At 47.2% G+C, this 12,781-nt stretch overlaps 1 protein-coding gene across 4 annotated transcripts in view; it reads right to left on the bottom strand.

The window, feature by feature from the left end:
• Positions 1–12,781, bottom strand: part of AGAP1 (ArfGAP with GTPase domain, ankyrin repeat and PH domain 1) — a 577,143-nt gene that overhangs the window by 210,279 nt on the left and 354,083 nt on the right. For all 4 annotated transcript variants that reach the window (XM_061122533.1, XM_061122535.1, XM_061122534.1 and 1 more), the window contains exon 10: positions 1,768–1,872. In XM_061122533.1, the coding sequence (XP_060978516.1) occupies positions 1,768–1,872 (105 nt within the window). The remainder of the gene's footprint in view (positions 1–1,767; positions 1,873–12,781) is intronic.

Here is a 12,781-nt window from a genome sequence, read left to right as displayed (position 1 = left end):
GCACTCACGTTTCTTAGGGGGTATCTGGGAGAAGTACATTTTCTTCGGTATGTTTATCTTTAACTTCTCACTAATCACAGTGCAATTTTCAAAAAGTACTTAAAATTAAAAGCTTAACGTTGTTGTGCTTAACAATGATGTAGTCAAATGACCACCTAATACTATATATATTCTAATCTACACATACACCTATGTGAAGGCAGATCAACGTCACGCAGGGTTCATGGAATGTGTTGTCTGGGAGAGCCGCGACGACTGTCTTCAGGTTTTACCAAAGCTTTCCTAAAGAGCTCCCCATGGGTAGGAGGTCTACATTTCTCCTAATAATGAAATCACGTGTCTTTTCCTCTACCTTATATAAATCACCAGGATAAGAGATGTCATTACACAGAGGAAACGAACCTGCCTTACAAACTGGCGTGCGTTCTTGGCGGACAATAAAAACTGACTCTGATGCACGAGTTGTGTTCAACCCTTGGTTTTGTTGTTCTCAGCGGCTCAGGCTGACCCTGGGTTTCAATGCGCAGTGGGTTCCCTACAAAAGAACCGTCCAGTTGCGGACTTTCTAAGACGCGACTGGGTGTTCACATGTGCAGTCACGTTCCTGGCCCACGTGTCTGGTGTCTGTTGTCACATGCGTGCGTCCCCCACAAGTGGTTGCGCTTTTGTGTACCTTACTGCACAGTACTGTGGAGAGGACGGCAGCGCAGCATCTTTATTTCAGGCCCAGGACGTCTGGGAGCAAGCGCGGGAGCAGCTTGATGTCGCTGGTACTACAGAGAAGGTACCAGCTGTTGTTCTGTATTACTGTGCTTTCCAAGGTACTGTACTGTAGGATTAAAAATGCTTTTCTCATTGTGTTTTTTATGTATTTTTTGGAGAAAAGTATTATAAACCTATGGTGCTCAGTCGTGTCCGACTCTTTGTGACCCCATGGCCTGTAGCCTGCCAGGTTCCTCTGCCCCTGGAATTTCCCAAGCAAGAATCCTGGAGTGGGTTGCCATTTCCTATTCCATGGGATCTGCCCAACCCAAACTGAACAAGCGTCTCTTGCGTCTCCTGCATCGGCCGGCAGATTCTTTACCACCAGAGCCACCTGGGAAGCCCATAAACTTATTAGCGTACAGTACTGTAGGTCGATTGTGTCAGCTGGGTACCTGAGCTAACTCTGTAGGACTCACGAACAACCTGGGCTTGTGATTTCACCCTCAGAATGGAGCCTGTTTGTGTGTAGACTTGCTGTAGTTGTTTCCTTTTAGTCTAGATTTTCAGATAGATTTCTCTTTTCTCTTTGACTATTTGTTCCTGTCTTTTACTCTCATTTAAAATACTACTTTACTTAAAAAAAAAAAAGCAAAAAAAAAAAAAAAAGAACTACTATAAGAACACCATACAGACTGAAAATAAAGGGTTATTCTGTTAAAAAAAAAATTAGCTAAAAGAACACTGACATATAATATCAAAATAGAATTTAAGGCAAAATCTTTAATTTGGGAAAGAGGAAGACTACATACTATTAAAGGAATGCTCTATTAAGAAAGTAACTTTCATTCTGTTCGTATTATAATAAGATGTAAAATTCATAATATTATAAAATATTCATTTTGCTTTAAAAGTAAATTTTACTAATTAGAAAAAGGAATAATCTAAAATAAAATAAAATGGTACTTTAACCTCCAACGGAGCTGAAAGGCTTGACTGTGCGTGGACCCCCCCCGTGCCCCCACAGCCCAGTGCCTCTAACTTCTCCACGGGAGCGACACTCACGTGTAAACTCGGGTGGTAGGTCAGCACCCCGTTGTCACATAGGGTGACGTACTTCTTCTTCCATTCCTTGTTTAACGACTTGCCACTGCGCTTCAGCAGCATGCCCTACAAGAGAAAAAGAAGCCAGGCGGAAATTAACATAAACCATCAAGTCCTGCATACATATTTTAAAAAAGAGTAGGCACACAGGTAACTTTTAAATTGGTAAACTTCCATTTTCCCTTTGCCATCTTAAAATGGAAATGACACTTATTTTTGGCTTGGTCATTCAGTTTTCCCCTTTCTTTTCCAAAAAATATATATACATTCAACCAATTTCCTTTTGTGTATGTGAGTGCAGAACTTAATATTGTGACATTAACGAGTGCTAAGATGTGCCATTGGTTCAACCAATATAATACAAACCATTGTGATGTGATATATCACACCTTTTCCCATAACTAAACTGTAAGCACATGGAACTCCTAAAAGTATAACAAAGGGCTGTAAATTTCCTCTTCCAAAAATAAGACACTAACCATATTCTTCCTTTACGATATTTACAAATAATAACATTTTATTTTACAGTTTTTCACTTCAGATCTTAATTTATTAAAAATGAAATTCCATTTGCAAACTTAGCAATGGCATTTAACAGATGAACTGTGTATAATTTACTTTAATCCATTTTTAATGAAATCATATTAGAGCTTCTTAAAAACCATTCAACACTTGAAACCGACACACAAGTATATTTAATCCAGTCTTCCTTAGATGACTGATGAGAATTTGCTCTTGTTTTTACTACCAGTTCCCAGCAAACCTTCTGTCTCATTTCTAGGCCTTCTTGAGTGAAGAAAACCGGAGGCAGCCTGAGCTCTGCCAGGCCCAGCACCTGACTCTGCACTTTCTCTTTCCCTGTTGGGGCTTCAGGCCCTCCTGCACACATGCATTCTGAGTTGCTTCAGCCGTGTCTGACTGTGTGTGACCATGGACTGTGGCCGCCGGGCTCCTCTGCCCATAGGATTCTCCAGGCAAAAATACTGGAGTGGGTTGCTATTCCCTTCTCCAGAGGATCTACATGACCCAGGAAATGAACCCAGGTCTCCTGCATTGCAGGCAGATTCTTTACCATCTGAGCCACCAGGGAAGCCCCACGCCCTCCTAGTCAAGTCAGTTTTAAACTTGCGCTTTCACATCTGGATTCGTCTAACTCCCGTCCACAGAAACGAAAACAGGAGAACCTCCCTCCTTGCTCTTCCTCTTGCTGCTCACTTATTAATGTGATCAGGGCTTCCCTGGGGTCCAGTGGTTAAGAATCCGCCTTCCAAAGCAGGGACGCGGGTTTGATCCCTGGTCGGGAAACTAAGATTCCACATGCCTTGGAGCAACTGAGCCCGTGTGCACCAGAACCAGAGAAGCCAGCACACTGAGACTGCTGAGCCCGCGCGCTCTGGAGCCTGTGCCCCACAGCGAGAGAAGCCTGCCCGTGTGCCGCGATGACAGCCAGCACAGCCAAGACAAGGAGAAGCCCGCGATCATCACTATGGCCGAGAAAGACTAACGCGGGTTAATTCACCCAGATGGAGGCAGAGAGAAAACAGTCAGTCTGAGACAGAGTCTGACACCCTAAGGAGGTGAGGCCTCCCAAGAACTTTTACCAGCCCCCATCCGCCTCCTAATTATATCAACCAGGAACCAAAGTCTGAGAAACAACCAAGAAGGCCTTTTTTTTTTGCATGGACTGCAAAAGTCTATTGCATCTGTGACCCCATGGATTGCAGCATGCCAGGCTTCCCTGTCTTTCACCATCTCCTGGAGTTTGCTCAAACTCATGTTCATTGAGTCCGTTTCCCAGTATTATGACATTGCTTTTTTATAGCCAAATTTTACAAATATAATGGATTAAAGAAAGCCGAGCACTGAAGAATTGATGCTTTTGAACTGTGGTGTTGAAGACTCTTGAGAGTCCCGTGGACTGCAAGGAGATCCAACCAGTCCATCCTAAAGGAGATCAGTCCTGGGTGTTCATTGGAAGGACTGATGCTAAAGCTGAAACTGCAATACCTTGGCCACCTGATGCGAAGAACTGACTCATTGGAAAAGACCCCGATGCTGGGAAAGTTTGAAGGCAAGAGGAGAAGGGGACGACAGAGAATGAGATGGCTGGATGGCATCACTGACCCAATGAACATGAGTTTGAGTAAACTCTGGGAGTTGATGATGGACAGGGAAGGCCTGGCATGCTGCAGTCCGTGGGGCTGCAAAGAGTCAGACACGACTGAGCAACTGAATTGAACTGAACTGAGCCATCTGGGGACTCTGACCACGATGTTTATTGTTTCTGAGGGAAAACATTTCAGACTTTGAGGCAACTAACAAGTAAACCTTTGGAAGATCATTTTTTTGCAAGTTCTTATTTAAATAAGCACATGACATAAAGTTGCAGACCTGGATTTCTTGGAATCTAATCCTATATAAACCAAACAGGACACCGAGACCAACAAAGCTAACCAGCTCCACAGAAAAACGTTAGCTACCATCGGAGGTGATACAGGTTTCAGGGCACAGTAAGAACTAGTGTGTATATGGGGTCTCAATTAGTGACAGTGAGTTAGTGACGATGAAAAAGCAACCACTTAACATCATTAAAAGTCCCTCCCCAGTGGGATTTCTACGATTTTAAAACTTAGCCTAACAAAGTCCGACACAGGGACCTCCCTGGTGGTGTGGTGGTTAAGAACCCACTTGCTGATGCAGGGGACACAGGTTCGACCCCTGGTCTGGGAAGCTTCCACTTGCCATGGAGAAAGCAAGCCTGCGCACCCAGAGTTACTGAGCCCACACTCTAGATGCCACGCGCCACAGGCACTGAAGCCCGTGTGCCCCAGACCAACCCCTGATCCGAAACCAGAGAAGCCACCGCCGCCATGAGGAGCCTGCCCGCTGCAAACAGAGAAAGCCTGTGAGGAGCAGCAAGACCCACCGCAGCCAAATAAATAAACAAAATTATACACATTTTTAAAAAGCCAAATAAAATTATACACACACACACACACACACATATATAAACAAGTTCTTCTGTAGGCTCACATTTTCCCACCCTCCATTTCAGATGGAATTCCAGCAATACCAGGGGCCAGGGTTACTGTGTGTGATTGGCTAAGAGCTGCCCCAGTGTTTCAGAAAGCCTTTTCTTTTTAAAGATATTTTACTATTTTTATTCATTTATTCATTTGGCTGTGCCAGGTCTCAGCTGCAGCTGTGGGCTCTAGTTCCCTGACCAGGGATCGAACCTGTGCCCCCCGCATTGGGAGTGCAGAGCCAGCCACTGGGCCACCTAGGAGGTCCTCCTCAGAAAGCTTTTCCTTTCTTCCTCAAATGCAAGACAGGCCGAAGGTCCCACTCCGGGGCTCCGTGAAGAGGGACACACAGAAGTCCTCAGGCCGTCTTCGGGGCACTTTCAGGAGCAAGCCCTGCACTGCCTGGTGAGGGGAATGAAGACTCCTTTCTTGAGGGAATAAAGGGACAATTTACCAGGAGGCCAAGTGAAGAGGGGACATCATAGTTTTCTGGAGACTTAAATTAGGCAATTTATTGGGTGCTAGGAAAACAATATCTTGCAAAAAAAAAAAAAAATCCAAATCTTTACAATCTTAAATAAACCCCGTGGTTCACCTCAGAGGATTATCTCTGATTACCTGCACTATTCAAACACTGCAGAATTCAGCAGGCCTGAAGACCACTCTGGTGTGCTCCGAGTCTCATTTCTGTCCTTCAGTCTTGGCCCCAGCTGGGTTTATCACTCCCCCCGTCAGACACCAGGTGGGGACTGACCGAGTGGCTGCCTGGCTCCTCACTTCACACGTACACACACGTCGGGGCCGCCCGGATGCCAGTCTGGGCAGAGGTGGGTCAGGTAAGGCGCACGTTTCTTTAAGCGGCCTGAGCACGTGCTGACGCGTTTCTAAGCATCGCCGCACGTTCTCTCGCTCACTCGTCCCCGGTCAGCAGCAGGGCAGGGGCTGTTGCTATTACTGTTCCCTCGGTTCAGACGTGAACTCTGACCACAGAGGTGAGGGCACTCGTTAGCTGATGGGAAGTGATGGGATCAGCCACCCTGCCCTCTCCACTCCTGCTGTTAGCACTGCAGGCTGCTAAGTTCAGACCTGGAAATGACCACCGCGGTTGAGCCTACCAGTGTCCCCGCCATGGCTCAGCCCAAAGCCTTCAGTCCCAAAGCACCAGCTCCTTCTCTCCTGGCACAAATCCCCAACCCAAGAGCAGCGGGTCATCCAGGATCCTCAGGTCACTCAGGTCCGATTCCACTCCTGAGGGGTGGTGGCCGATCGGTACTGGTATTTCATATTCACACAGTGAAAGAAATGACAAGCACCCTTCTAACAGGAACAGATTCAAATGTGCCCCCTAAAATCTACTGCACGTGGACCCAGAGGAAGAGGTTTCTGTTTGCTGAATCTTAAGAGTACCCTGAGAATGTCCTAAACACTGAGTGTCCTTGAGAGAGGGGAGACCGCGATGAGGAATTTATGGAAGCACATCTCAAGGCTACTAAAAAATTCCAGGAAGGGGTGGTCAGGGCTATTGTGAGTGGAGAAGGTCAGATCAGGATGGAGGCTCACCGAGGCCCAGTGAGGCCACCCTTCCAGGAACGGCCTCCCTGAACTGTGCAGGGAACGCAAAGTTTGTGTCTACGTTTCCAGATCTCCTGATGAGTCAAGAGAGAAAGAAAAACTGGAGCTTTAGGGATAGCTCCTTATTGTAGAATGTCGGCAATGGATTATACACTATCTGCGTGTAATTCAGGCCAAGCCCAACACATGCGCAGGTCAGACGCAGGCCCCTCTGTGTTTGTGACCTCGTGCCAAGAGTCAGCAGAAGGCAGTAGCGGAGTCTGGACCAAGGCGCTGGACTCACAGCAGGCCACATGGGACCGCCATCCTATCACCCAGACAACGGCCATCCACGGCCTTTCACTTCCTGGAAGGGGAGTCCTGGATTAATGCCCACAGCTCTAGACGTCAGGGTCCACTTGTGCACATATCCATGTGAACCTTTAGTAAAGGTCAGCCACAACACCAAGAGAAACCAGCATGTTCGGTGGTCTCTCCGTAAATAATGAAGAGAGCCCCATCCTGAAAAACATGATGGGAGGCGAGCTCTTTGATGAATTACGGTAGAAAGCTAGGGCTTCGGAGGCAGCAGGCAGGACGAACTCGTGTAATCAGAGGTTCAGTTGGACTTCAAATGAGGAGACTCAGGAAACAGCTTCAGTGGATTCAAGACGTGTTTCCTGTTGCTTCTATTTTTTTTTTTTCTTTCTTAAATTAATTCTGAACACTGATTTTTTAAAGAGTAATTTGTATCAAGTGGGAATCACAGAATAGCAGAATCTCAAGAGGCTCTGAAAGGTGAAACTTTCAGTCCCAAATCTGCTAGATGAACTTTTGTGCAGGATCCCTGCGTGGGGCCACCCTGCTTGAGCATCCCTGTGGACAGTGGGCCCATTGGTCTAGATCCCTTGAGCTGCCCGAGCAGGAGTCCATGGGTGAGCAGAGACGGCGCGGAAGGGCGGGGGGGTTGGTCTGAAAGTCTGGAGCAGAGCCTGTCCCAGCATACCCTGACTTCAAGGGACCAAGGCTAGTTGCTACAAAGGTCCAGTAAGATATCACAGCTACACAGCCAAGCCTGGTCTTACCCCCCAACTCCTTTGGAAGCAAAAGGTTCCAGAGCTCTGACAGGGTTTGTTCTCCTCTGAACACAGTCAGGATCCCCCAAAGTGCCAAAGGGGGAGAACCCATAGCCTCCCTTTAGGACAAACTTCTACCAGTGAACCACAATGCTCAAACATGCCAGAAAGGCCTTCACTGCATCTGGCTGAGCCCCTAGACTGGATCCCCCTGTGCTTCTGCCTTCCCGAACTCACACACTTTCTACTCTAAGCGCCAAGGAAAAGGAAAACCCTAAAAATAGTTCATTTTAAACTTTTGAAGGACGTGAAGCCGTGATCCCACCAGCTAGAAGATGACAGAGGCCGGAAGGCGCTCTGCCGGAGACACGCGGGCGGGCAGACCCCTCAGCGAGCGTAGACGGTCCTGCTGATCCTAAGTCCCTTTGATCCTGCGTGACCCAGGGCAAAACCGCACGGCAGAATGTCAAAATGTATCCTCGGTCTATCTTTCAGATGCCACTTTTGTACATGTAAAAACGATTTCCTGCTTCAGACTGTTTCTCACTGACCATCGACCCCAGTGTAGATGTCAATTATGGTTAATGTTTTATTTGACTCCTGTATGGCTTATGCGTCTGTTTTTAAAAAATTTTATTTCAAAACAATATTGGGCTCATTGTGAGCCAGATGCTGCTTTAAGAGCCTCACAAGTTAAGAATTAACCCCCACAAAAGCTTATGACCACCTGCTGGTAATTACTCTGATTATCCCCATTTTACAGACGAGGCCACTGAGGCACACAGAGGGTATGTAGCTTACCCAGGGCACACAGCCAGCTTGGTAGCTGATCTCAAGATAACTCCCATTTGCACCAGGCTTCATGTTATTCCTGCCCCTGTGTGAGTTGTCTTATGACCATTTCTGATTTCAAAACCTTGCTGGTCCAGACCATGAGAAAAACGGTCTTCTCAGCCCCAGCTTCTTCTCTAGCAGAAACCTCTGAGAATAAGAACTGGCCTCAGATCAAAGATTGAATCCAGAGAATGCTAGGAGTGAAAACTGAAATTGTTAACTGCTAATTCGTGTCCTTCTGTTTGCAACCCCATGGACTATAGCCCGCCAGTTTCCTCTGTCCATGGGATTCTCCAGGCCAGAATACTGGAGTGGGTTGCCATTCCCTTCTCCAGCATATCTTCTGACCCAGGGATCGAACCGGGGTCTCCCACATGGCAGGTAAATTCTTTACCATCTGAGCCACCAGGGAAGCCCTGAATGCCAGGAGATGTGATTTTAAAATATAGACACCACCAAGGTGTGTCATTCAGACCCCTTTCTCCAGAACTCAGAAAGATTTAAGGTAGGCCCTTCATGTTAGAGAAGACCTGTGGATCAGAGACAGGGATGTGTAGATTGGCCTTTGTCTAATGGATGGAATTTGTAATTTGATACAAAAGACACCCATGAGGTTTTTTTTTAAGGAATTACACCACTTTGGACTAAAAAGCACAGAGAAGGTTCAAAATGAAAAGAGGTTCTGGGCTTCCAACCCAAGTACAGCAGGAAGCAGGCTGAGGAAGCTACGTAGCTATGAACACAGGCCACTAGTTATGGAGGAGGAAGGTCGACTCAGACAGAGACCAGGACCCAGGAGGATGCCCCTGGGAGCATAACATCCCCTTGCCCAGAGCAGGGCAGACTGGGTGCCCGGCTGGGTTCAGAACTGGGGATAAGAAACAGCTACAGGTGTCCGGTCCCTCTCCTTCTGGGAATAAGGCATCAGCTGTGGTTCTCCTGTCACTGTATCAGTACCGTGTGACTGTGCATGTGTGGAACATTACTTATCTCTTGAGTACCTGGTCCTCAGACGGAAAGGATTCTACCCCAGGAGCCTCATCTATATACATACCTGACGTGGGTGACAGTCTTGGATGGAAGCCTGATGCCATACAGAATGAGACCCTGTGAATCAGGGTGAGGGTGTTTTGCAGCTGCGAGGGCAGACTGAAGCAGTCAGTCTCCAAAGATGACCCTCAAAAACCCAGCTCGCTGTGTCGTCCCGGGACCCCAGGCTCAATTTAACCAACAGAATGTGCTGGAAGTGATGCTATTATTCTGGCCAAAGCCTGAGGGAGGCCTAACATGCTCCTGTTTTTATGCCCTTGGGAGCCCCAGCATATCCTTAGAAGAAACTGGACCATATTGCTAGGAAGACAGAGACACAGAGAGGCAGAGACCCTGAGACCACACAGGAAGAATGTGGGTCTCATGTATGGGACAGTTGTCACTGACCAGTAGGCATCAACCCCCTGCCAACAGGAGCCACGTCTGCTGATACACTGATACAAGTGAAGGAATCACCATGGGCATCCCAGCCCTAGAAGGCATTTTGTGGGCAGAGATGAGCTGTCTCCAACATCCCAGGTCCAGATTCCTGACGCACAGAATCATGAGCAATAAGAAAATGGCTACTGCTTTAAACCACTCTGATGTGAGTTAATCCCTGGCAGCAGATAACCACTGCGGCACAAGAGCCAGAAGCAGTAGTCTGTGCTCAAAACCAGACGCAATGCCGCCTCCCTGTCAATCATTTCACCCTCCAGACCAACTGCAAAGCTTTCAACATCTTTGGCCTGTTTGCACAGTAAGAAATTGATGGGCTTCCTCCCATTTCAGATTCCCCTTCTCTTACTTGGAAATGGCAAATGCTGGTCTAATTGTTACCATTTTGTTCTTTGATGCCCCAGAAAGGCTGATTTTTTAATGATCTACAACCACAACATCAGACTCCAGGCAGGCATTTCTTGCTTTCTTGGCCCAAGGACCACTTTCTACAGTGGAGCAAAGAGTAGAATTGTCTTTTCGGCTGCAATCTCTTTATTAGCCGTGTGTAGTCCTGCCTGGTCCCAAGAGGTCACTGAAAGCCAAAAGCAATGTTAAGTATACAAGCTTTAAATAACTTACAAAGTTAATGTAATGAATGTAAGTGGCGTCTGAAATCCATCACTCAGTGCCCGTTGCAGCCCCAAGCTGTGATAAAACACCACTCATAAATTTATATTAAAACTCTGCTCGATAGCAATTATTTACCAACAAAGATTTACTGACTGCGTTCAAGGCTGGGGGTCTTAAGCAGGCAAATCAGTCTTTGTTTTGAGTCTCGGGGACCAGTGGCCTTGGTGCCTGAGAGCCCAGAGAGCATCACGACACCAGGAGAACATTTAACGGCCAGGGTCCTACGAGGCAAGGGAGGACCTGCCCGCCGCAGGCTGAGCCATGGAAAGATCAGACCATCAGCAGACACATCCATGAAGCGCTGATCTTCGCTCAGAGGCAGCATTTCTCATCTGCTTTAACAGCCACTGGAGGCCACACACACATTTGACTGAAAGCAAAGGAGAGTCCGCGTGTGATTCAGCAGTCATATAAATTGAATTATCCCACTGCACTGGAGGGTGTACTACAGCTCCCTAATTATCAAGTTTAAAAAGATGGTAGTTTTTCCAGGGTTTGAATCCATTCACACAAGTTCAGAAATGTTTCATATTGCTGCTTCTAAAAAAAGAAGTGCTGTTTGCATCCTTCTTTGGTTCTGTAAGGGACACTGTTAAGGGTGCCTCAGTGTTATGACGATTCCCGTTCTTAGTACTTTTGAGTAGATTCTCCTGATAGCAGTTCAAGGTTTCTACGAATTTCTAAAATATCACAGAGGAAAGCTGGTATCTTTACAATAGTCAAAGAGTATCATCACCAATCACTTAAGTTTCACATTTGCATTCAGTACTTTTACTCTCATCAAGATTGTTCCCATAAAATGTATTAAACTTATCTATTTGTGCCTTGGACAGCAGGAGATCAAACCAATCAATCCTAACGGAAACCACTGGAAGAACTGACGTTGAAGCGGAAGCTCCAATCCTTTGGCCACCTGATGTGAAGAGCTGACTCATTGGAAAAGACCCTGATGCTGGGAAAGATTGAGGGCAGGAGGAGGAGGGGAGGACAGAGGAGATGGTTGGATGGCATCACTGACTCGACGGTCATGAGTTTGAGCAAGCTCCGGGAGATAGTGAAGGACAGGGAAGCCTGGCGTGCTGCAGTCCATGGGGTCGCAAAGAGTCGGACACAGCTGAGTGACTGAGCAACAACAACAACTACTACTTGTGTTTCGCCGACTTAAAAATAAACTAGAAAAGCGCATTTGGTTGAGAGATACATTTCATCATTAGAAACTGGGGAAGCAGAGGGTTCAGATGATCATATGAGGGACAGGGACATTCTTCTCCTGCAGAAGCCCCCCTGATCTGGTGTCACTCCCCGCTTGTCTCCCCAATAGCCTGCTTTTCCAGAACAGAACTTCACTCTCTATCCATCCTGTTCCTGCTCTCTCATTATGCCAAGCTGTCGCTTACAGATAACAAATACACACTTTAGAGGAACATACATGCCTGGACCCAAAGGAGTGGAAATTCATGCACGGAAGTGTCTGTTGCAGGGGTGGGGTCTGCACCCTCCTCCGCTCGCATCCCTGCATCACTTACACACTGGACCGAGCTGACGCTGCGAACTCCCCATCTGGAGAGTTGGATGTAAAAACCTGAGCCTTGGGTTCATTCTTGTTTCAACAGGAATTTCAAGGCCAGTGCACCCTACAGAGACTGTTCGCACTGGGAATCCTGCAGGACTGGGGCTGGCAAAGTCTGTCCTGTGAGCCAAATCTACCTTCTGCCTCTTTTCTGTAAATAAAGTTTCATCAGAATGTGGTCATGTCTGTCCTTACATATGGCTGCTTTACATGGCACGTACAGTTCAGGAGTTGCAGGAAAGATGATGTGACTTGCAAAGCCTAAAACACTTACTCTCTGGCTCTGGAACCACACAGAAGCCATCAGCAGCCACTGACTTAATTTAAAACTGGCACATCCTGCTTTTCCCCCCTAGTTCCCATTTTGCATCCTCCCCTTACTCCTTGCCATTCCTGGGGAAGATCCTGTTACACCTATGGAAACTGGGCTCTGGGCTTCCATAACCTCTACTGAAACAAGCATCACCTGGTCCCTTCGACAGTGGCTGTTCTGGGCTGAATTACAGCCTCCCTGATTCTGATGCTGAAGTCCTAAGCCCAGTCCCTCGAACGTGACTGCATTGGGTGACAAGGCCTTTGAAGAGCCTGTGGTTAATGAGGCCTTTAGGATGGGCCCTAACCCCATGTGACAGGTGTCCTTATGGGAGAAGATTCGGACACGGGCACACACAGAGTGAAACTGGTGTGAAGACACGGGGAGAGACGACCAGCCCCAAACCAGGGAGAGAGGCCTCGGAAGGAAGGCATCACCGTGACCTCGG

Source organism: Dama dama, chromosome 20, assembly GCF_033118175.1.
Source record: "Dama dama isolate Ldn47 chromosome 20, ASM3311817v1, whole genome shotgun sequence".
Classification (NCBI taxonomy): domain Eukaryota; kingdom Metazoa; phylum Chordata; class Mammalia; order Artiodactyla; family Cervidae; genus Dama; species Dama dama.
This window is presented reverse-complemented; position numbering and strand designations above follow the sequence as displayed.